At 37.7% G+C, this 27,007-nt stretch overlaps 1 protein-coding gene across 1 annotated transcript in view; it reads left to right on the forward strand.

Moving 5' to 3' along the window:
• Window positions 1-27,007, forward strand: part of tjap1 (tight junction associated protein 1 (peripheral)) — a 110,146-nt gene that overhangs the window by 60,731 nt on the left and 22,408 nt on the right. The window contains exons 4-6 of the mRNA XM_065251303.2: window positions 6,884-7,081; window positions 13,535-13,563; window positions 17,693-17,854. Coding sequence (XP_065107375.1) covers window positions 6,926-7,081; window positions 13,535-13,563; window positions 17,693-17,854 — 347 coding nt within the window. The 5' untranslated portion in view covers window positions 6,884-6,925. The remainder of the gene's footprint in view (window positions 1-6,883; window positions 7,082-13,534; window positions 13,564-17,692; window positions 17,855-27,007) is intronic.

Raw genomic sequence — 27,007 nt, forward strand, 5'->3', positions numbered from 1 at the left:
AAGAAGAAAACTAGTATTCTGTGTGTATTGCGCGCCGCCATTGTTGTTTACAATGTGTGGAATGGTGCGCTGTGATTTGTTGAGTGGATTTATTGCATTCTGTAGAAAAGGATGAGTGGCGTTTATTGTGTTTGAGGAAAAAGGAGAAAAGATGGAAGAATAACACGGCTGAAATTGGATTTTCCGTGAAATTAAGAATTTACTTTTCAAAACTGACCTGATACAATACTGATTTCGGCAGTAACCCAAAAAATAAAGCCGTTTATCGCGTTTTGGAACCAAACTCTTCATATATAAAATCTGTAGGTACTTTTTATGTGCGGCAGTGTCCACCATTTGAGTTCTGCCTTTTGGTTCTGATAACGTCACTTTATTATTTTGTAAACTAACTAAACTAGAATCGATTTTTGATGGAATTTCTGGAATATCATGGAATTTTTTAAAGTCTTTTCCAGACATTGAAAGTCATGAAATATCAGGGTTTTTTGTTTGTTGCTTTAAATTTTAGTTTTCATTTGTCAAAATGTAATCCGCCTGTTAACTTAAGGAATACCATATCCTGGTCCAAGCCTCAGCTGACTACAATTTAAACTGCTGTTTATTGGCACTGTTTTCATTTCACGCATTTAAGCTACATTTTTATAAACTCACAGTGTACATTATATTATCCAGGCTCACTGCTCCTGGACATAAGTCATGAAATTCAGCTTTTTAGTCAGTGAAAGTCAGTAGTGCTGCAACGACGCGTCGACGTCATCGATTACGTCGACTATGAAAATACGTCGACATGCGTAAAATGCGTCGACGCGTCGCTGTTTACATTAATTTCGCCTAATGGCGGCTTCTGCTCCTGGCAGTGTTATCCATACATTGATTTGTTTGTGTGCGTCACAAAATCAACAATGGCCGCAACATTTACATTTTTATTTTCATTTAAAACGGCTTCATTTATTGTTGTGAGCGCTCGGTGGTGCCTCTCGTGCACGCGCACTCTCTCTCTTTCTCTGCGTGAAGCCCCTAGACAGCGCCTCTCATACATGACGCTGAGTGAAAGAATTAAAAGTTGGCTGTGTTTTCCATGCGGATTCCATGCGGATTCCTCTGTGTACTTGCATTTTCACGTAAACGTCAGATGTTACTGGCAGAGAAGACGACTGATTCGAGTTTATCATGAAAGTTTAGCAGTGTTTTCCCACACACACGGGTTCTCTATGTGCTTGTGCGCGAGCTCGCTCTCTCCTATGCCCGCGCATGCCTTCTGTAGTAACTCTGTGTAATGGCAATTTTTTAATTTAGCTGTTAAAGTAACAGCTGGTTGGATTAAACACAAGGTTATTAGGTCATGTTTAGTCACTATTTTAATAGTCTTTGGGGTGGTTTCCTGGACAGAGATTAGCTTATGCCAGGACTAGACCTTAGTTTAATTAAGAAATATAATTAGTTTAAACAAACATGCCTTACTAAAAACATTACTTGTGTGCATTTTGAGGCCAAACTAAGGGCACTGATGGATTTTAAGATATGTCAGTGCAAGATGTTTTCAGTTTGGACAGCTCTTATATTTATTTTAGTCTAGGACTAGTCTAATCCCTGTCTGGGAAACCGCCCCAAATGTCTGACAACAGAACAGATAATATGTGAAAATAGCATTCAGTTGTGTTAAAATACAATAAAACAAACAATGACTGTCAGATCAGACAGAGTAGAAAAACAGATTATCCAACAGATTAAATAGCTAATCAAAAAAAAAGAACACTGTATTAATAATAAAAAATAGTCATTAGAGTAGTCGACTAATCGGAAAAATAATCGCTAGATTAGTCGACAGAAGAAATAGTCGTTAGTTGCAGCTCTAAAAGTCAGGAAGTTGGAACCCTGTAGTTGGTTGTTGGCTCTTTGCTGTGTGTTAACAAGCAACTTTTTAGATCAGCTGCAGGCGGCATGATGCGACACCATCAATAGCTTTTGTTGCTGTTAGTGGTTTGGTTGGTTTGGTGTGTCATGGCCTTAAAACAACCTAACCTCAACTTAATCGTTTCACCTTGTAGTCCTGTACTGATGTATTTCTAAACAGAAAGTGTTTCATATTTAAGGGCAATGCTCCTTTTTTATAAATGTATTTAAACTTGATGTTTTGAATCTAAAGAAAGAGGTCTTGCTGAGTCTTCTGAGTCATGGTGAATTTTCACATCCTTTTAGCAAGACTTTCACATAGACATTTCACACTAGCCGTGCGGCTCTTTGCTTTCTGGTCCTTCTGGTATAACTGTTAGCAAGAGCTTCAGACCTTTTGCCTAGATGTTTGTAAAATTCAGCAGGTACAGGGCAGGGGAACCTTGCCTTTGGCTGTTTAAAGATAGATAAGAGATTTGTCCTTTTTTGTCAAAAAAATTTTTTGTCAGTAAAATAAACAGCATTTTCATAGCCTTAAAGCAGATATATAATCTCAAACTGCATGACTTACTCAAAGCAGATAGTGTGTTGTTGATATATATATATATATATATGAAATTTGAGACTGAAAGTTAGACCTTGACCTTCTGAGATAAGATATCTTTAAAAACTTATGTGTGAGATTAAAGTTTATCAGTTCAGAAGGGCTTATGATAAGCAGTCTCCTTTGACAAAACATGTTTGTTTATTTCTACCTGTAAGGTTGTAAACCTGTAAACTTAACACATTTGTGCATTTTGGGTAGAAGATGACGTCAAGAGGTCAAATCAGCCTGTCACTAAGTGTCCCGTTTTGGAAGTGACCCCCTAATGTGTGTGTTTGCCCTCCAGCCCATTAGCAGCATGTGATGGGAACACCATTGATTTGTTATTGGCGCCACACTGTGACACCAGCCAACCCAACTTTTATTTTTCCCATTTTACCAGTCAGGAACTTTAAAAATAGCCAGAACAGTATAAAAAAATGCTGCAGTCCTGTTTAGGTGAATGTGTGACTGCAGAAGAGGAGAAAATTGCTAACCATGGGCTTCTCTCATGGTGTGAGGCAGTATAGCATTCTGACTCCAGGAGTCATTTCTTGTCAATGCTGGCTGCAATTATATAGCAACAGAAAGCTGAAGGACTTTACTTTCTTCCACTGACTCGACCCCCCTTCTTACTTGCATTATGAATATTGTTTAAACCAAAAGACAAATATCATATGTGACCCTGTCTGGGAAATCCATGCTAGAAGGTCATAATCTGAATATGCGATGAGATAAGGGCTACACTTTCTCATTTCAAATGAAGATCACAATTCTGAATGTCAACTAAAGAAAATAACATAGAATTTATTTACTAGAGACAAAATATGAATTGCTGACATCTCTTTAAAGTGCCCATCTTATGACTGCTTTTCCACAAGTTATATAGGTGTATGAGTTCCATAAAGCATGTTCCAAAAGTTGTTTGCTCGAAATAGCTTGTAGGAAAAGATTGTTACCCATCTCTAGTAGCCTCTGTTTCAGGGCAGTTCAGTGCCGTTTTGAGCTAGGCTTACATATTTATGAGCTGCTGCTCCTTTGATCACGCCCCACTACTGACGTCATGTGCCCGTGCGCGTGCTCAGTGGTATCGTGAGCAGTACAGACCATACTGTGTTATTATTTTATATATTATTATTATTAACGGTTTATGTTGCCAACAGACAAATCATGCAGAAAAGTATCACTAATAAGTACACTACAGGAGAAGAAACTCATGACACACAATGATTCCAGAGTAAATTGTGATGTTACGTTAGCAGTCACAACAATAAACTCGTTTTCCCTGCACAATGCTAACATATTCCCATTATAAAACATTTTCAAACGCATTATTTTCGCAAATTACATAAATTAAGACCCGGAGGGGGATGTATACTGCTTGTGGACCGCGTGCTAATTGCTAGAAGCTAGCGGGAGGTCCGGACCGTGTATATATCTATGCGGACCGTAAAGTTATTAGAGGCTCGCCTCGTCAGAAAAGCCGGGGCGTACGGTCTCTGTTAGTTTGGCAAAAAGCTTTTAGCTCTAGCATCATAAATGTAGTATTTTGTGACAGAAGATGACAACATGCAAAATATACCATGACTTCTTACCTTTAGTGATGAAACAACCTGATCGCGAATCGAATCCAGTCTGTTTCAGATGTGTGAATGATCCATGAAAGTCCAATAAAATACATCCAATTACCATTTTTGTCCACAAATGCTTATAATCCGTGAAATATAGATACATAGTCTGTTGTTTACATCAGATTTCGCATGAAGGTCTTATCGCCTACAATCTGAGGACTGTTTGCGTCGTAACACACTGTATATAAGATTACTCCGGGTTCCAATAACCACGCGTTAAAACTTTGTTTTTAAAAGTAGGTGGGAGTATAATCCATAATATCCAAATAGCGCTGTTATTTCCGTGAGACATGATAACAGCACAGAGGGTCTCATTCAAGTGACTGCTCTATGCTCTCTAGCTACCTGGTGGGTGGAGACCTGCGAGTGGGGTGGTGGGCGGGAAAATTCAAACTGAATGTGACGAAACGGTTTGTTACGTCACAACGGAGCTGAGTTTTAACTGGCGCAATCTGAGACTCAAGGCAGAGGACATTCAGAAACCTGTATCTCACTCAAAACAGCATGGATGGATTTTTTTCCAAGTTTGTATGCGTGTGGGAGCATCAGAGACACAAAATAACACCCCAAACCAGAAAAAGTGAGTTTTTCATAATACGGGCACTTTAAAATGTTTAAATTGTTTGAATTGTTTTTTGTATAAATCTGAAAGATTCAATGACTCACTAATAAATATATGTTTTATTAACTGGTAAAAGAGGGTGTTTGCCCTAGATCTTAGACATTCGTTTTTATATTTAAAGTATTATCCTAATGCTGCTTTTACACAAACTGCGTTTCAGGCGTCAAAATCGCGTCTACGGCGCCTAGTTTGCCGCTTGAACAGTTTGAATGCATTCGCGTGTGTAGAGCGAAGTAGATGCGCGGAAAAGCAAGCATTTGATGCGCATGAGTGTCAAAATCCGCTTCTTGTGGGAGGGGCAAGTGCTATGTGGTGGTCTGTTTTCATGGTGGCTCACGGACAGTATCAAGCCTTCACGCTGAATGAGTGACTCCGGGCGGGGCTGCCGCCACAGCAGCAGGCAGGCTCCTGATTGGTTCACACGGCGCAAAAATCCGCCAAAGTTCAAATTTTCCAACTCGGGCTTCAGACGTAAATTCGCGTGAAACGCAAAATGCACAAAAAGCACCATTCACGTGTGCCACGCACAGCGCTCAATTCGCACGAACTAGACGCGCGAATGAGGCGGAAACGCGTCTGACTCGCTACACGCCTCATCCGCGCCGCGGGACCTCCAGACGCGTCAATGCGTCTTCACATTGACTTAACATTGAAATCACTCGCGCTTGCCGCCTCTACCGCAGTTGGTGTAAACGCAGCATAATACTACTGTGATACTGTAATTTAAATATTTTGTATACTGCATATAATGCAGGTAGAAATAATAATGATGCTGTGTTGTTTGAAAAGAGCTGTTTGAATATTAAACATCAGGGTTTTGACAGGGTTGTACAGACACACACGGCCAGAATGAACAAGAACTTCATCCGTGCCGCTTGTGCATCTGTGAAAGCAAAGCACAATGAACGCAAGCTTTATTTCTGCTTTAAAAGCAGTGTTTAAACGAGTGAACCAATGAACACTTCAACTCACTGCTTAAAAATCCCTTTTTCACGATGACAGCTCTCACTGACTCTGCGACAGCACCTACGCATATTTAAATTTTCTTGTATGATTTCGGTCGATGGTCTAATAGACAGGCGAATCGTTAGAATTAGGAATGAATTTGTGTGCGTGTTTGAATTGTGATCATTTTTTGATTAACCTTGCAGCCCTAAATGAGATGCATCAAAGTTTGATTTCAATCGATTTTAATCTTTGACATAGCCTTACTTAAAGATATCAAGGTTATATTTTCACAGGAACGTTCTTTACATTTGTTGGAAGATTAAAAACTGTAAATTACAAAAAATTATCATCTGACAGTTTTATGGTTTTGCTACTGAGGATATTTTGATCGGTAATCATTTGATAACCGAATGTGAATGTTCATAGCTGTAATACGGTGGCTCAGCCTTGTATATCGCCAGTTTTCCAGGTCTAAACATAGCCTTCTGTGATCAATAAGATTCATGCAGGCAGTGGTTTAACAGTTTGTCTATTGGAAACGCACTTCAGCATGAAATCAATCCCACGCATTAAAGCAAGCTTGCTTTTTTCAGTCCCTTCCCCATGCCTCTATTTTTTCTATCTCTTTGATTTCACCATTACATTGCATTAGCAGTGCAAAAGTTCATGGGGTTGAAACCCACAAACTGATAAAACGGTATACCTTGTAATGCACTGTAAGTCAGTGTGGATAAAAGTGTCAGCAAAATGCTCAAATGATAATGTTTTACATTATGGATAGTATTGCTTATTGGTTTGCATCCAATAAATTATCAAGTTAATCAGTTAAAGTATAAAGAACTCCCTTTCTTTCAAGTTACTAGGCAAAATTGAATACTGTCATAAAAATTTTCTTTAAACGTCTTATAAAGTTTTGGTCATACCTCCCACCCCTATTTGGTGATCATTAAAAGGCCACCTTCAGCTCCAGCAGTCTGTCACTGGCATAGCTGTTTGTTTATTGGTTGTTGCTTTTTTATCTGCCCAGGGGTGCTACTCTCATTAAAGCTTATTGATTCAAACTGCTTTTTCGGCATAGCGGCTGAGAGAGGAAGAGCCAGTGTGACTTAGTAGAGACGGAGATAGAGAGGACGGGGACAGTCTGTTTTCACAGGACAGGGCTGAAGGTTGCAGTTATTTTGGATTCTCATGTTTCTCTTTCTGCAGGACTAACGGACAGTGTATGGAAGCACGCTGGAATCTCCCAGAATGACGAGTGCTGCTCCTGCCCGGAAGCCGTACCGCAAGGCCCCTCCGCAGCACCGTGAGTCCCGCCACACTGTGCCGTCGTTTCGTGAAGAAGTTAGCGGGAGTGCCCTGCCATCCGTCAGCCCTGTGACGTCAACCGTGCCTGACCCCTGCCAGGTAATTTTACCAAAAACTAATGCACCCATTTTGCAGCGAACACAGTTTACGGGCCCATATCCACAGTGTCTAGAGAGACCCATATGTTCACAACTGTCCGACAGCGAGCTGGAAGTCTCCAGCCTTTCTAGCTTGGAGCTCAGTGTCATTCCCCCACCAGGAATCTACAGCCATGGTTTAGATGGTACGAGACTTACCTCCAAGTATGAGCGGAAACAAAAAATGAATCGCTTTATGAGTCGCGGTGATGATCTACTAGTGCCGTCACCCGAGGAGGAGCTCAGTTCCTCGGAAGACTCCCAGCAGCGCAACAGAGGCAGCTCCCCGTCACATTCCTGCAGGAGTGCGGAACGCTCATTGGTCTTTAAAGAAAAAGCAGAGATACTTGTACCGAGGCAAGAGCAGTGTCTATCCCATGCAGCCTCTACAAAGCATGCCCATCCACCCAAAGGCATTCTCAAGCAGTCTCATCAGTTAGGCATCTGCGCTTCTGAAAGTCTGCGCAAGTCCAAGTCGGCAGAGATGCTGGGCCAGACCCAAAGTCACGGGCGCAGCAGGAAAAGCATGTCCCTGGACAGGGAAAGAGGTCGTGGGACTTCTCCTGTGGGGTGTGCTGCCTCAACTACATCTAGTTCTGTGCCTCCACAGCTTTTGGAAGAAAAGATCAAATTTTCCCAGTTCCTGGATGAAATCACTTACCGTGTCCTTAGCCCTGCCAGTCTCAAGATGTTGGGTAGCAAGTTGACAAGAGATTCCTCAAAAGAGACTCCAACCAAACTGCAGAACAATCCCCAACAGCCCGGATTCAGGGATTATCAAGACAAAAAGCAGGAAAGGGGTCGACCTTGGGACAAGTGGGCCAGGGAATCAAGGAAGGGACGACCTAAGACATGGCATATCTCAATAGACAGTCCCGAAAAGATGTCGGAAAAACAACACGTAGATCCCCATCAGGCGGGGGCTCGTCCTAAAGCCGAAGGCCCAATTTACAGCTCGGTGGGGAGCAGCGATGATTCCGAATGGGATGACAAGCCTCGACAAGGGGTTCAGCATCAACAGTTGTCCCATTTACAGGGCAGAGCCCAACAAAAGCAAAATATTGATAAATCAGGGCTACCAAAACGTGAAATTCCAACTATTCATGTGGAGAGTGAAAAAACATCTCTATCACAAGCTTTTTCAGTATTATCACAGATCAAGGTATGTGACAGACATGGTTAATTTAAATTTGTTCCCATCTCTTGCATTGAACTTCTTGACTATCATATTGCAACAATGGGTATGAAATGGATGATAGCGGGTAGTTAAAATGAATAGTTCTCCCAAAAATAAAAAGTGTGTCATAGTTTACTCACCCTAACACCATTTCAGGTCAGGTCATTTTTCATTTTTTTGTTCATACAGGTTTAGAAGGATGGGAGGGTGCATCAGTAACAAATTGTTTGTGTGATTTGTTCTTTTAGCTGGATGTACAACATGGCCACATCTCGTTGTTGTGCTGCTTGCTGGGGCATAGAAACACACAGTGATGTGTTGCTGTTAACAAAAACATTTCCTAAAACAATTATCACCAATTATCACTTCACTGAAAGCATTTCATAACCTCTGTCCTATAAATTTAATTTGGATCACAAGTTTTCATTCAGCAACAACAGAATGCATAATTAGTCTTTAAACTCAAAGTTGTTTACAAGCTTTCTGTACAAAAAAAAAAACGTTTGTCAAAAACGCAGATTTCCATTTTCTGCTCAGTGGGATTTGCTAGCTGTTTAGCTGACAGAAAGAAATGGCCTGTCAGAACGATTTCATAGCTTCACTAGGCATGTGTGTATTGACCCATTCGACTGAAAGCACGGCAGACGATAAATGCTTTCTCTCTAGCCTTTCTGTTGCGTTTCAGTTTCCATCACATTGAGTAGATTTTAAGTAGACTGTACACTGTAAGCCCATACAGGTTGATTGAACCTAAAAAAATTATGGAAACTCGTTGCCCTAAAAAAGTTAATTTTGCCTTGTTGAAATAACAATTAATTTTAAGTTTAATGTACTTAATGTTTTAATTTCTTAAAATATTCCTGCACTCTTAACCCAGATTCAATGACATTATGTGTGAGGAAACCCATTGCATATAACTTTAGTTTTTATTACTTTATATTACATTTGATGTTATAAATGGTATTATAACAAAAATTAATGACTGACTTTAAGTCAGTCATTGAATAAACGTGATTCTCCACAGAAACACACAAAAAATGTGTTTTGACATACATTGTCAGTACTGTGGAGAGAAATACCATAGTATGTTCTGAACATGGTTCATGTAAGGAAACACTGATCACCCGAACGGTGACTTCACAAAATTATCATTTACAACAAAACAACATCAATAATATAAGAGCTTGAACCTATATGACATTTTATTAACAAATATTTGAGTACAGAAAGTTCTTATCAGTTTTTAATTTGTGAAAAAGCAGAAAATAATCAAAATATTCAGGCGCAAAGGATTATGGGTATTCCTCACAACATAAACTAATAATTTTAAGTTCATTTTACTTGAATGTTTTAGTTTAATAGATTTTGTAAGCTTAAAAGTGAAATCAACCAAACTTTTTAAGCTTTGGCTTCAAAACAGAAAATATTAATGATGTTTCCTTGATTGTTTGAGTAAAGACAATTTCTGGGTTAACAGTGTACGTTTCCTTAAACATTTAAAGTTATGTGTTAACTAGGGCTGTCAATAGATTAAAATATTTAATCGTGATTAATCGCATGATTTCATGAGTTAACTCGTGATTAATCGCAAATTAATCGCACATTTTTATCTGTTCTAAATTTACCTAAATTTAACACTTTTCAAGTTTTTAATGCTCTAATCAGCATGAAGTTGGATAATATATATGCTATATGCAAATGTATGTTTACAACAGCCTGTTTACATTTTCAACAGAACCATCAGCCATAGTTTTATATATGATTTTCCCTTTAGAAGACCTTGTTCTTTCTCCATTTCTGTTTGCTGCTGCATCATTTGTGACCTGTGCTGGCAAATTGAGTTGGGATGAGCAAATTTCCAATAATGTTTCATTTATATTTTAACATTCTCTATTAAAAAACTTCAAAACAATTGGAACAATATGGAATATGACAAAGCATGACAGAACTATACGTGTTTACGCAGAGCAAAAACAATATCAATATATGTTACATATATGTTTTTCTTTTATTGTTTAATTTTGACATTGAGACAGACTGCTTTAAGATACTGTATACTAATGCAAGGGTTTAATATAATGTTACACAACAGATACTTTTCCATAACAGTTAACCAAACATTCACTTCAGATATAACAGATTATAGGTCAAACCTGCGTGAATTCTTGTCAAAACAGATATTTTTAAAAATGTAATTTTGTGTTAGATGTTTATATATATCGGGGTCGCGCACTCGCGTGTTTGTGTACATGCGCTTCAGACGTCTGCGTCAGACATCGCTTTTGAGCCTTGTCACTCTTAATAACTCTTTTAACATCAATCAGGTCCCAAACTTTATCTCTCTTAATAATTATTTTACCATCAAGAAAATCCTGCAGTCTATTTTCTATAATTTCTGAATACTTTATATGGATTTGGTACACCTCACAGAAAACGTACAGATAAAGATCATTTTAGATGTTTAATGACCATTTAGAGCATTGGATTCGCTAGACGAGAGCTTAATGTTCTTATTTTTATGAAAAGCTCCATCTCATCTAGACAGCGCGGGTCACTTGCTGCGTCTCAGTTCATCCAGCTGTGGGTCAAACAGAAATTGCGTGTTGCGTTAATCGTGCGTTAATAAAATTAGTGCCGTTAAAATGAATTTGCGTTAACGCGTTATTAACGCGTTTATTTTGACAGCCCTAGTGTTAACGTTATAGTATAAAACACGAACACAACAGGTTTTTTTTTGCTGTGGCGGCTACCATATGCGTTTTGAAATTGAGGGGTGAGCTGTTGTTTGCAATTCGCAATCTTACCACTAGATGCCGTTAAAACTTACACACATCATCTTTAAAAGGATACTAATATCTTAATACTTTTCTCAAGTTGCAGGCGTGCAACCTATGGGAAAATAATGCACAAACAAAGGTTTCTGAAGTCAACATATTGACCTATACGATATCTGTGTACATTTTAAAATAATAATACTGAAATCTTTTGACCTCCTGTAATTTGTCTCCATATTTTGCGTGGAAATCATAATTTTGAACCCCATTTTAACATCTACTTAAAGGTGCTATAGAATGTAAAACTGTATTTACATACATATAGATGAATAATAAGAGGTCTGTACATGGTAATGACATATCATGAGCCTTAAACAAGATGGTTTCCTCCTTCTTATGTAAACCTTGTGCATGCAAAAGACCACTGGAAAACAGGCCAATCTCAACATGACACCAACTGTGACGTTACAGAGATGTACGCCCCAACATTAAATTGCGTATTAAACTAATTACAATGTTATTGCAATGCTATAAACAAAGTTGTGGCTGCTGAGTTAGCGTGCAAAGTTAATGCTATGTGCTAGTTAGTGTTTAGGCTGAAGTTCTACCATTGACGTTACATTTACGTTTTGCAGATCCATACTGAAAAAACACAAGCTTGCCACATCCATTAACAATCTCAGAACAATTGGTTATTCCTCAAAATCTGTATCTGTTTGCTTTAAGAGCTACAGACTGACATGAAGCCATGCTGTGAAACAGCCAATTAGAGCAGAGCTCAACATTATTATTCAGGACCCTTTAAATAAGATAATAATAGACCATTTCATTCTAGGGACAAATCCTAGGGTTGTAACTGGACATGTAAAAATGTTTCTGGATAATTTTTGCACTTAATAAAGCCACATACCTTATATGTATATATATCTATGTAGAGAACAATTTTACATATTGAATCAATGCATTCTGTGGCACCTTTAAACATTTTCAACTTACTGGATGCCCATAAATAAACTTGAACAGATCGGATTTGTATAAACGAACATTATAAAAGATTAATAAATGTTGTAAAAATATACTGTTTATTGTTAATTCATGCTAAAAATAATGCATTATGGTAAGGTTTATGAATTTTATTGTAAAGGGTTACCCATATTTACTCTGTACCTTTTTAAGAAAAACAACAAACAGATTGATTGGTTCATTTACAGTCTAACAGTGAAGTTTTTTATTTGTTTAATACAACTTTGTGCCTTTCAGACCCTCTTACTTTTCACACCCATTCCAGTTTCACCTCCTCACTTGGGTCGTCTACAGTATCACATACAAACATGTACTAAGATTAATAAATGCTGTAGAAGTGTTATCTATTGCCAGTTCATTTTAACTAATGTATTTAACTAATGTCAACACAAGTGTTGCTTATGTTTAGTTTGTGTGGCAGAAGTTTCATGGCCAGTAAAAATATTTATGGCTGCTAAAGTCACCAGCCATTGTGCCCCTCTATAAAATAGTAGCTTAATCAGTAAAAATGGTCAATGGCATTTCATATTTTGGCTTTTATCCATCATGTAAGTATTTCTTTCTCCAGAAACCTCTGGTTGAGTTGACACAGAATGATCCAACAGTGTTTTAAGGTTGCACTGTAAAAGTAAAAGTTGGATCAACTTAAAAATTACTTTAATTGGCAACCCCTAAAATATTTGAAAAATTTTAACTGAAACCTTAACTTAACCTGTAAGTATTGTTTGAGATGTTTTCATCCACTATGTTTTTTGTTTTTAGTCTTAACTTTCTCTGTGTTTCAGCAAATTGAATGATTTGTGGTGTCAAATCTTATATTGACACATATTTTGGGAAAATGCTTTGAAATTTTTCAAAAACTCAACAATACACCATGGGAAAATTCACTACCCCCATTTACTGTTCATGGCAAAAACAGCCGCGAACCGTAAATAAGGGAGGAACAAATAAAATCTGATGCTGCTCAAAAACTACAGTACCAATGCATCAAAACCAATGTTTTTACTAATCTTTATCTAATCCAAGGTTTAAAAAATCTAGTCCACAATCACTTTTTAGATTAAAAATCATTTTGTGTGTTTTTCCCCAAATCAGTGACATCACTTTGCAATTAAAGAAATAAAATCATGGAATTTTTGTAAACATGTAGTAGTTTTGTAGTAGATTTATGCAAAATAAAATAGAAAAAATATTGATCTGATACATTTTTACAGCAGTTTAATTTAGTGGATGTGTCACGAACCACACATAGGGGTGGTAAATTTGAACAATGCAGAAAAACTTTGAATTGAAGTAATTCATTTTTTCAATTTAAGTTGATCCAACTTTTACTTGAAATTTTATTGGATTCTGCATCTGTTTAATTTCTCCAGCTCTGTAATATTCATGTGTTAAGGCGATGTTCAGTATGCACATACTAAATTGATGTTCTTTCTTGCAGGAATCCTTATCAGATGCAGACAGGATCAAGTAAGTCTATTTCTTTCCTTTTACTGTCACATCTTTAGTTTTCAGGCAGTGTATAGTTCTTGCTTCAGTGCTGGTTTTGCATTTGTTCAATTACTTTTGTATTATTTATGATGTGCTGCATAAGCATTATGTTATATGAGCCACTTCACCTGACCTAACTAAAAGCTCTTCATTCATTGGTGTTGTATGGCCTGGTTGGCCAGAAGCCAATCATGTGAGGACACGTCTACATTAGATCACCAGCTGATTAACCCAAGCTGCGTTCTCATTGACAGGGTCCCTATGCAGTGTTCACTGCTCCCTTTCTCTCTTTTGAAGTGGACTTCACTGATATTAAGCGTTCATTTCATTTGGTACATCCTTAAATGTCATCAAAGAATTGGAATCTCTGTGAAGTTGGCGTAAAACTGTGTGAAGTTCACTTCGCAGTCCAGTTACGGTCAGATGGAATGCAGCCTTTAGAAACTCGTGAACAGCAGATTTAGGTTATACTGTATGGAAGTTTGGTTATATGCAACTAACCCAAATGCCAATCCTCTGATAGCATCAGACTTTATTCTCCCCACCACCCCTCAGGTGCTCACTGGGGTTCACAGTCGCTTCAGATTGGCTTTGATCATTGACATCTCACCCTCTTTCCAGGGCTTTTAGACTTCAGCACCAATCCGCAGGTGTCACATGAATATGATGCTCCTTTCAACACACGGCATTTTTATGTACTGCATTAGCTTTTATGTTCTGTTCACTGGAATCAAGGGTATAAAACTAACACCTCAGATGTAACGTAGCATAAAACCTCTCTTACTTCAAACAATCAACCAGTACAGGGGATGTAGGTTGCTGTGTGGTCACTCACATGTAGGATTTGCTGTAGGCTAACAGACCCGAGTCGGATTTAGCGTTCCCTCCACCATCTCGCTCATGTGATGCTGAACGGAAGCATGCAGGATGCGGTCAGGCGGGCAGCTTTATTGATTGGCCTAGTTGTGTGCTGGATGGGTGTAGAGAGCGAATGGTGGATGGAGTCTAAGGATGAGTTTCTCCATCATGTATTCCACCTCCGTCACAGTTGAAACCATTAAAAAGATCCAGGCTATTTTTAACACCCAGTGAATCAGTTACAGTTTACTGTTAGATGGTCTCCTACAATTTCTCACACATGGGAGATCACCTGTGGCTCTGGCTACTTTGAAAGACTAATGATGTAGTTATAATGCTTTCTTTATTTTGTATTTTAACTAAGGTTCTGTTTCAAAACCTTCATGGGTCGACGGCATACTTGGGTAGTGATTCATTAGAAATATCTACAAATCTACATTGTTGTATACTGCCATTGAATTTTAATAAAAAATTGCAGTCAACTGATTTAGACCAAACCAAAAAGCGCAAATTGTAGTATACGCTGGTAGTTGTAAAAATTGTCAAAATATGGAGCCCAGGGATCACTAGGTGGCAGTACCCTTTAAAAAGGTACTTGCACCATTATCTACAGTTATACATTTGGTTCTAATATGAATTAGTGCTGTGTTCAAAATATCGTTACGAGGATAAATCGTCATGAACTCCTGATGATGCGCGCAACATTACAGCACCTTTCTAATAATTTCGGATGCATTTTTAAAGGTTTATAGCGTGGCAAATCGCAGTTAATCTGTATTAGGGTGTGACAAGATCTTGTGCCATGAGATCTCGCAAGATTAAATATGAATCGCAAAATTGTTGCAAGATTTCTCATGGAGGTGAAATTCTGTCCGTTTCTCAAACAAAAGGCTGCATCCTTTGGGGGCCGCATCTGTAGACTGTAGACGTCTTATTACAGAATATTACCAATTATGAAGTTTACTACTATATTTAGTGCATAAATTGATGTAAAATGCTAATGACTTGCGAATGTAATGCTCAGTTAACTTAAATAAAGCAGCCTGCATATGCGACCTCCAGAGGATGCAGCTTTCCGTTTGAGAAACGGCCACTGTCCATTATCTGCATAAAGTTAAGTTTCTGGCTAAACCTTTTACAGTGCAATGTGCATTCATTATATTGTGTCTTCTTTTTTGTTTGGGTTTCCAATAATGTTGGTCTGACATGCGTTGTGTTTGTCTGTTGATCAGTTTTAGCAGATTAAATGCACACTCTTGAGTTTACATGATTTAATGTCTGAATATTTTTGCTCAATAATAACAGTGGGTGTATCATTTCTATTGTAAAGAATTTGAATTTATATTATTAAAGATTTAAATTGATTTAAAGGGACTGTAAGAAGGATTTTAAGTGTTTTATTCATTAAAAAACAATGTCTTTTCATAAATATGTCCTCATTGGTGTCAAAGATCTGACTTTTCTTCGTAATCTTAAAATTTCTTCTCTTTATTTACTAAGGGTGTCACGATTTCGATTTTAAATCGAAATCGATCGAAATTAAGTCACAGCTTCGAACTTCGAATTAAAAAATGGGATCGTCGATGCTGCCACGCCCCCATGTCATGTCCGGTCGGCTTGCCAAGCGAGGGAAAAAAACTCTCAGAGATGCCTTTAAAAACATCTATCCAGCGGAACGCGATCATATTTTAAACACGAGGGATGCTACAACTCCTTGAAATGCATATCATAAACAGGATTACTACCTTGTAATCTTTGGACAGAGCGCAGCTCTCTGCACGTACGCAAGAGTGAGGGAGGCGCAAAGATGCAGCGGGTTATATTTTAAACAAAAGAGATAGTTTGCCTCAGCTCGCATGAAACGCATTAAACTGAACAAATACATAAGGATTACTACTTTAGTTTATGTTTAGACTTCAGACAGATGCGAGAGCGCGTGCACGTGCACGTGAGACAGAGAGAAGCGCAGCTGCTTATGATCTTGGATTTATTTCAGATGCTATGAGTCCAAGACACGCGCATCACATGAATATAAACTTGTGTGTAAAGTAAACAATAAAATGTCTTTCAAATTGATGCATTTACAAATAGTATAAAATATTGTTTGTTACTTTCAGTCAAATTTAATTACTATTTTAGTAGTTTACAGTTTTAAAAGTTAGATTCATTAAATGCAAGTTATTAAATCCACATTTAAAAATCGAATATTAGTACAGTTATTCAAAAACACAAAGTAATTTTTCGTATTTAGCCAAGTGCATACAGAATTTTTGGTTTCCACCCAGAATTTTCATTTTAGTGCATCATTAGTAAGCTATGTAAGTTACATCTCTTGAAAGCACATGCTTTCTTTCTTTATGCTTTTTACATTTACTAGAAATCTACTTTGTCTTTTACTTAGTCCTTTCGCTCCATTTGCGCACTGAACATGTGCCAGGGAACAAGCAATTTGCTGTGAAAAGAGAGCTACATTTGTGTATTTATAGCTTAAAACCCCTGCCCGCATCTCGTCCTATAGAATGAATCATTAATGTTCCCGTTTCTCTGCTTTCCTGCTTCTTTTAACACTTTTACATGGCAGGTGTACAAGAATGAGTCTTGATATGTTTTTTTCTTAGTGCCGCTTTCTCTGCTTCTGTCATTCTGAGATTTAAAAGCAGCCCTGGAAAAATAAAGATGAGGAGAAAACCTGCTAGGGAATTTCAAGAGCCTTTGCCAATGAAACATTTAGTTTCTGGGAAATGTACGGTTAAGTGGAATTCGATTCCCAGCGTCCGTCTATGATCACATCTGTTACAATGTACTGTAGAGATGACAGATGTGATCCACTTTTTTCATTTTCTGACAATGTGTAAGGTCAGTAATTAAACATCAAAAAGGTAAACATTTTAAATACTAAACACATCAAATGTTATTGTTTTAAAACTGGTCAGAAAATGTTTGTGTTAAAAATGAGCAGATTTCAGAAATGTTGGCTGGTTTGTGTTATTTTCATCTGTAGTCATGACAATGATGTTGTGTATGTGCTTTTCATTTGGCTGTTATATGGATAGTTCACTCAAAAAATGAAAATTCTGTCATGAAAATCTAATACTGTGAAAGTCAATGGGTACCATCAACTACATGCTTACCATCATTTAGCAAAATATCTTATTTTGTGTTTAACAGAATAGAGAAACTCATACAGGTTTTGAACAACATGTGTGTGAGTAAATGGTGACATTATTTGCCTGTATTATTCATCTTATAGGATTCTGCAGCAGCATAATGAAGACTTGCGTTGCCGCCTGTCGCAGACCACCCATAAGATGGAGGTGATGGAGACAGAATTTGAGACCAGTCGACATTACATGCAGGCAGAGATGGGTCGCACCAGAGACGACCTTGAGAAAATGAGAGACAAGTTCAGAAGGTAAGCTTTGCATGCATTTCTTTATATTATACACTAATCCATAACATATATGATACATTATGCATTATACTGGGATGCATTTGTGTTATCAGATGTTTGCTAAGAGATAGTGAACGGATCCCACCAACTTATTATAAGGACTTCAAAACAATTAATTTTAATGCATATGATATTGCTTCCCTCAGTCATTGAAATTTATGTTAGGCAGCAGGTGCGTCACACAGATTTTTAACGTCTGCATCCTCTTGCAAATAATGCATTATAACCTTAAATTAAACACTTTATTATTGAATATATGTGTGCTTGGGAGATTATGATTGACTGTGTGGTGCAGGGTTGCTATGGTAGCGGGGTGCAGCGTGCTCAGGAGATGGAGGATGTGTCCGAAACCGCCTACTTCCATACTATATAGTAGGCGAAAAGCAGTAGGCAAGGCGAGTAGTATGTCCAAATTCATAGTGTTCGAAAAACAGTAGGAGAGGAGTTATCCAACAAACAAGAAGACTGAGGGGTGTTGTTTTATTCAAAAATGCCCACAAGACGTCTCTTTTCAAATGCAAATACATACAGTAGGGATGTCCCGATCAGGTTTTTTTGCCCTCGAGTCCGAGTCATTTGATTTTGAGTATCTGCCGATACCGAGTCCCGATCCGATACTTCTATAATACATAAAAAAGAATAAAGAAGAGCAAAAAAACTGAGGATGTTCCTTATGTCATGCCGCACGCATTGCTGTTTCTGTTTGGAGTCAAAAGGGTCTAACTCTGTGCCAGCGCATATCTTTAGATGTGTTAAAAAATAATGAGAATATATATAGTATATGTACAGGGGGTTAAATTGGAATTTGTTTTGTGGGGAGGCTCTGTTAGGAGGGAGGGTTCGAGGGGTAACATGTTTAATCCTGATGACAGCAAAGCCACTGGGTGTATTTCAATGACATTTTGTACCTCTGATATGATTTTAAGTTTCAGTTTTAAAGCTGTGCCACATGTTGACCCAAACTTTAAAACCTGAACTTTAAATGATGCAAATCTATGAGTCTGACACCCTATATGCATTTGGTGCACATGTCATTATGCACAATTGATCAAACTTTGAAGGAAGTTATAAGACTTAACCTCCTTGACTCATTCTAGGCATAAGATAGACTACCCAAAAAGACTCAATTAACAAGAAAAACAACACACTGATTCAGCAATATGTCTTATAAAATAGCCATAGAGATTCCCTAAGCTGGTCAGCAGTTAGTTAAACAATCACTATAGTTAGGTCGTAATTAACTTGTATAATCAAAATACATTATTTTATTAAACTATACAATAAGTTGTATCCAGTTAACTAGTGTAATGAGATGAGTGACATGGCTATGCATACTTTAATACTTTGTTTCTAGACTTCTATTAAGTTTTTTCGACATGGGCAACATTCTTACCTCTCTCTCTATCTCTCCTCTCTATCCTGCGCGAATGCGCGTTCTTGAGGTTCTTAATGAGAGACGCGGAGATGCGTCTGAGCACATGATGACAAAAACGATCAACGCGTCGTTTAAATGAGCGGTTAAAGCCCGGTTTTGTCGTGGGTTCCCTGCACGCACGAGTGTGAAGCCTATGAATGAAAACACATCAATAGGCTTGTTCGACTTCATGCGGCGCCGCAACAATCGACAGCCGGGTGACGTCAAACTACCGCGAGAGTGACCCGCGAAATCATATGGAGGAGTTTGCTTTTAAATCGCTCTCGCGAAACTCTGACGTCATCCGGCTGCCGGTTCTTGTGGTGCCGCATGAAGTCGAACAAGCCTATTCTCTTCTCGTCAGTTCACACGCATCAGCGCAGCGCGTACATTGGCGCGGAGCAGAGCGAGACCTCGACGCCGGATTTTAAACCCTGCATATGTATCCGAGTCCTGATCGGGAGATAACGTCCGATTCCGATCGAGTCTGAAACCACGTGATCGGGGCCGATTTCCGATCACGTGATCGGATCGGGACATCCCTAACATACAGTATATTAAACAGCTATTTGTTGTGTCTAAATTGTGCTTAACGTCATTACAGTTAACGACTAACTTGTTGTTATGACGACATATGTCACGTGATGTATCAACATGGTGGGTGTAGTACGTCCGAAGTCATTCATATACTATCCATATTCATACTATATAGTACCTACTGTTGTTACTGTGGATCTAATTCAGTGCCTATTGTCACAGTATGCGATTTTGGACATAGCATTTTTGCAATTATTTTGCAATGAAATTAGAAAAAGTCTGCAGGATTGCAAAAAAGGGACTGATAAAGATCTAGCTAATAAACTAGCCTGAAATACTTTTACTAGCAGTCTTGGGGGGTGGGTGGTGAGAATGTACTCCTGCAATCCATTTTTAATGATTATGATCAAGCGCTCATAAATTTGATCAGCTGCTTTGAAGTTATATGATACTGGTTGCGTACTTGCATTATCCCAAAGTTCCCTGGGATTTGTAAATCCAGAGAACTTCCCATTTTAAATAATGGCTCATCCCTTGTCATTGGTTCTGGCTAGAGAGGATACAGCTAAGGCCTAAATCCCTTGAAATGTTGGGATTAAGGGTTAGGTTATGGGCGTAGGATTAGGATGGTTCTGGCTAGATGGAATATAGCTACGGCCAATATCCGGTAAAAATATTGGGATTAGGGTTAGGTTAAGGGTATGATTAGAAAGAAAACAGTGGTTCTGGCTAGATGGAATACAGCTACGGCCTTAATCATGTGAAGTGTTGGGATTAAGGTTAGATTTGGGGGTAGGATTAGGAGGAAAACAGTGGTTCTGGCTAGATGGGGTACAGCTACGGCCTAAATCCCACACTGTAAAAAATAAATTGTGGGCTCAATGAATTATTTTTTAGTAACTAGTTCCACAGAAATTTTACGTTCACTCAATTTCTGTCTCCAAAGTGTTACCTGGATTGATGTTTTTTAGTTGGCCCAAATTTGACTCAAATATAAAAAAGTATGTTGGCTCAATTAGCTTTATAGTTCATTCAACTAAAATGTTTTAATCAGTTGAATCTTTAAAAACTTACAGCAAAGACTCTGTCAATTAAAATTTAAGTATTCACTCAATGTTTTATGTGTTACTTCAATTAATATTTATTATTTGGGATTGTTTTAATAACATTTTTAAATTATTTATCAAATAATTTATGCTGGTGTTGTAAACAAAATAATTAACTTCAGTCACATAAAAACAAAAGCTTTATTCACTTATCATACAGACTGAACATACAGAATTAAGTCTTCTTTAAATAGAGGGCATAAAACAGTCCAAAAAGCCTCCAAAGTCAGTCAGAACATCTCCAGGGCCATTTAGGAGACTTTCCTCAGCCAGTCCAAGCGGAGACTGTCTCGCTATGTATCCTTCTGGTCTGCCCCTCACATCATCTCCGCTCTGGTTTGATAAACAGAGGAATATAAACACACACACATACATAAATAACATGTTTAATATAATAAAGTTTGACGGTGAAAGACTTTATTCCCTAAATAACGTTGATGTTAGGCCAAATTTCCCTCAGACATCACACATAATTAAACACTATTGGGCGGTTTTCTCGGACAGGGCTTTTCACTGACTAAAATAACTTACTGACATCTCTTAACATATGAGTGCTATTGTTTTGTCTCAAAATGCACGCCAGTATTGTATTATATAAGGTTTGTTTGTAAAAATGTCCCAATTATAATAAAGACCGAGTTCTAAACTTTGTCCGGTAAACCAACCCTATATCCAGGCTTTTTATCTTAACTAAAATAGCTCCACTTTACTTCGGTCACGTAACATAACACACTTCTAATGTATCTTTACAAAAATATAATTACAAAAACGTCGAGTATTTGCGTCTTTGCCAATTAATATATTCTAAAATTAACATTTAATTACAAACACTTACCTGACGTGAACTTCAGGAAACGGCTGACTTGTGTCCTCCCTTGTGTGAATCAGTAAGTGATTCCAGCTGTTGCGTGCGGATTGATCTCAGATGAAATGACCTGTGATCCAGATCCTTCCGAGTTAAAACATTTTACATTCAAAATACACACACGCACGCACACGGGTACACACACGGGTATATTTAGAAGTTTTAAGATTGTTATGATATTGGGACTATTTCTCCACTCGCACCTTCAGCTCTGAAGTTCAAAATCGCAGGCAGTACGCAGCCCAGTTATAACAAATGTGAAAGATATGAAATATCATTCAACAGCGATATCATTTAAGTGCAATCCTAAAATATGATTTAAAACATACCGGTAAACCTTTTATTATTAAGTATAAGAAATTAAAATGAATTAAATCGCATGTTTAAACGCCACAGAGATATCAGAGCCAGCAGTCGGTTTCTGATGGGCTTGCCGAGGCGAGGCTGCGCTGGGCGGGGTGTGAGCGCTTAAGTGTCTGTGATTTTCTGGAGCTCATCTGGAGCTCTTCTCCGTCCGAAAGTGTCCGAGCACATTTTTTAATAGACGCTATCTATATTAACCGACCGCATATTTAAACTTAAAGCACATACATTCACGCCTGAACAACTCTTAAAATTACATTTTGTTACCAAATAACAGTAATATTGTGAGCATTTTGTTGTCAGGAAACATAGCTGTCATAAGTCCACATATTTACCTGATTTGTCTTAATTAGTTCAGTCAACATAGCCATTCTTGATGTTGACTGAATTTGGAAATAACCATTCACTTAATGTTTTAAACACAGATTTATCTAGACTTAAAATAATATGTCTACTCAACTAAGCCCAAACAAGAAAATTGGTTTAACTTATATATTTTTGCCCTTCCAACATTTCATTAATTGGATTTTTTACAGTGCATGAAATGTTGGGATTAAGGTTAGATTTGGGGGTAGGATTACCAGGAAAACAGTGGTTCTGGCTAGATGGAATACAGCTACGGCCAAAATCCTGTGAAATGTTGGGATAAGGGTTACGTTTGGAGTTAGGATTAGAATGAAAACATAAAAAAGTAAGAGTTGGGTCCAGGATAACACCTAAATATTTCAATTCTTCCACATTTTTTGTTGTATGCCCATTTACGAAGATCTCAGGACATACCTTAAGTTTACATCTATTTTCAAAAAACGTGGTTATTGTCTTTTCAGTATTCAAAGTGAAACATGAGCCATGTAATCATTCAACAACCTTATACATTACATTTGTAAATTTTTAAGCAACCTCTGTAGCATTCTTCCCATGAGTGTAAAGCACAGTATCATCTGCATACATTTACCAAATCACTATCATTACATACTAGTGGAAGGTCATTTATATATACTAAGAAGCAGCGGCCCTAAAATCGACCCTTGTGGGACCCCCATAGTACATATTTTCAATGGGGATAGATCATTGTTCATTCGCACACACTAATGTCGTCCACTCAAATGCGAAATTTCACAAGATTTTGGCCGTATCGCTACTAGCAACTACCCTTGTCATTGTCGCCTAGCAATGAGGTAATATCTGCACTATCCTCAGTTTCCCCTTGTAGAAACTATGGCAACATGAGTGGACAAATGCGAAAGTGCTGGTTATATAGCATCTAGCATGCATCTGTTGTTCCTTGATCAATGTGTGTGAATATGATCAAACATACAGGTTATAAAAATGAATTCATTATCTTATCTGTAAACATGAAAAGCGAATTCTGTACGTCTCTGGATGGTGAAACATTACATCTCCCATCGTTCCACTCTTCTTCATTTTGTCTAGAGATGCTCCGATCAGCATTTTTGGGGCCGATCACAGATTACCGATCACCAAGATCATGATCTGCCGATCAGTGCCGATCACAGAATGGCAGTGGAATGGGAATATTTTATCTATAATCTAGCAGAGTTTACACCATTTGTAGAAATGAAACTAACTATAAATTAGGTATATTATTGTTTTAATAGAAAATCAAATAAATAAGCACAACATATATTTCTTCTTGCAAAGAGAAAAGTAATATGCCTTTAAAAAGGTTTATGTCTGTTAAATGTAATTAAAATAAAACACTTCACAGTCTTTACTGTATGAATTAAATATACACGCATTCGTATGAAGTACAACAGTTCTTCACTGATGAGCAGAAAGTAATTTCATTGAGAGATGAATTAGGATACTGTAGCTTTAAGACGTGGGAGAGATCGTTCTCTTCACGTGCACTGATGACCGGCTGCTGTGTATGCGTGCGGCGGGTGTCCGCAAACAAGACCAGCTGTGAGGAAAATGGAAGTTTAAACCTTCAAAACTTTAAAAGGAATGCAAGTAATAAACTTTCGGCATGAGGATGCAATTGTCCGCGATAGATATATGCTGTTTGATAGGGATGTGAAGACGCATTGCGCTGAGGACCGGAGCGCGTCCTCATAGAAAATACGCATATCTCTGTAAAGGCAGAGAGAGAAATCCAAATCTGCACGTCTCACATGAGCAACGGGTTACAAAATGCTCGCACTGTCTAAAATGGTCTCTAATTGCAGCCGCATCAGGAACGCTATGCTGACAAAAGTAAACCGAAAGATCGGCTCATGAGATCGGCAAATTTAGCGAGTGCCGATCGCATCATTTAATGCCGTTATCGGCCGATTACGATCGGCGGCCGATCGATCGGAGCATCCCTAATTTTGTCATTAATCTTCGCCTTTGTTATTGTTTTGAAAATGCAGCCTCTAGAGGTGAAACCTATATATCGTGCCATTAACTTCATGTCACTTTATTAGCAATGCAACAGTATTTTAATGCAGTATTTAAATATAAATAACATAAACGTTTAGTTGTTGTGTTTTAAAAAAACATTGATCCAAACCTAAAAAAGAGCAGTTCTTCATCATACTTGAATCACCCTCATGGGTATGAATTCAGAGCTTTGCACATCCCACAGATTACCACAAAATTCCTATTTAATTGTTGGTAATATTGTTCTTTATTTAAAGAGGCCTTTTCTAATTAGCCTTTAGATTTAGGTTGACCTACTGAAAGTTAATGAACAAATGTTTCTCTGCTGTGCCATTAAAATAACATTTGTGCCTGACTGCATGGTCTTTAGGAAGTAAATAAAAATGTGTTTAACATTCAATCTAGCAGCTGTATCGTTTGACACATACTTTAGGTTTTTTGCAGGCTAATTAAGGAGTGGATTTAAAGCCTAAAGTGTAATGCGTTCATTACAGGTATCGGTGGAGAACAGAATGATAAAGCTGTGGAGTGAGATTGGGTCTGATTTTAATGAGCACAGGCACACCAAGAGACTGAGCTATTTGTCTAGAGGTTTACTGCCACTGTAATGACTGGTTTATCTCCATTTAACTAAACACTCTTGCCTCGGTGAGGTTCTTTGTTGGGTAAATGAAGACTAAACATGGTAAAAGCTCTGTGTTGATTTAAGCACTTGTTTTTTTCAGTAATTGCAGTATTATACATTTTTTATTATTAGAATTTGCTACACTGTGTCCTAATCAGGCAAGGTGCAACAACTCGTAAAAGATTTGTGTGCTTAAATAGTTTATATTTGCTTTCAACTACTAAAATTCATTGATAGAAACGCATTAAATATTTTTACTTATATTTTTTACTTAAATTTTAAATTTTTTACTTATAATTTATAAAATTTATTTTAACATATGGAGGAAATTTAATTTAACCTATCTGAAACTAATGACGTATAGGGAAGAACATCTAAATTGCAGTCTCCAATTAAGAATGAAATTAAAAAAAATATATGTTGCGTGAAATTCCCTGTAGCTTATATTAGGAAATATATATCTCTATATTTTATTAGGTTCTTTGATAGGGTTAAAATACATAGGCCTACATAGCAACGTAACTTGCGTGATGAGTAATAAAAGTGAAGATTGAAGACAAGGTGCGGGGAGATTAAGGTTGGGAATTTACCTAACTAAAAAGTAAGCGAAGGTTATGCTGCTAAATCTAATGTAGAGGTATTTATAGTTCTTCTATACAGATGAATACAAACGCTGCTTTGTAAATGTTACAAATGTGTAGCATTATCCTATTTTGTTATTGATATTACCATACTGTATGTTGCTGCCAGTTTACATGGCGATGTAATCCAATGAATAATGAAATGAACATAAATAATGAATAATGAAAATAAAGCTGGTTTTCATTTACATTACAGTGCCTAGTATGTCTCTTTAATTGTTGGGGGTGCGAGGCGGGTTTTAAAAATAGATACAGTGGTGCAGGGTGGGCAAAATAATTTCATAAAAGCAAATCCCGACCCACACATAACTAGCATCTAATCTAATGAGAGCTCACCTGGAGTATCACATGAAGACGACTTCTGACCAATAGATGATTGATACATCACAGCATGACCGTTTCAGGTTGAGAAAAAATAAATAAATGTATCGCACAATACTGACTTGTACAATAATAATAATAAAAGCAACATAGTGGTGCAAGCATGTCGAAATGATGTGGGTATAAAATAACACTTACTAGCTAATGTCCGGTTGCTGTCTGTACACGTAGAAGTCTAGTGTGACCACAGCATTAGCCAAGCATTATGGGTAGGACTTACTCCATTCCTGAAACACCACTTTTGAAAGGACTTATGGCCGCTAAAGGTCAAGCTCATTCTTGAAAGCATCTCTTTTTTCCAGTGTGGACAGAAAAAGTGTTATTAGTCTTCATCACATTTATTTTCGCAGTTTCTGGGCCAACTGCTTTAGTTGTGCGGAAACTTTTATGCGTTAATCTGCACTTACTTCACATTTGACGTTTATCTTTACACGCGGGAACATGCGCACATGAACAAAACTGCAAGAAAGACGGTTAAGGTGTTGACATACCACCCAAAATCAGGTTAATGAACAAAAAACTGCCTGTGCCGATCTGTTTTTGCTTACGCCGTTTATGGGCTTTCCACGATAACAGATGCATGACCCCACATGTTATCAGTTTATTAAGCATAATTGGCATAAACACACTCATTATTCCATGCACTGAGCTGCATGCGATTTTTGGTAGACAAAAGGGGCCTTTGGGATAGTTCCACTAGTTATCATTGTAAATGTTTGTTTGTTTGTTAACTGTTTTTACTCATCCATTTTCCAGTTTATTGCCATTCAGGGAACATTCATTTCTTCTTTTTGAAG

The sequence above is a fragment of the Paramisgurnus dabryanus genome, chromosome 20, assembly GCF_030506205.2.
Source record: "Paramisgurnus dabryanus chromosome 20, PD_genome_1.1, whole genome shotgun sequence".
Lineage (NCBI taxonomy): Eukaryota > Metazoa > Chordata > Actinopteri > Cypriniformes > Cobitidae > Paramisgurnus > Paramisgurnus dabryanus.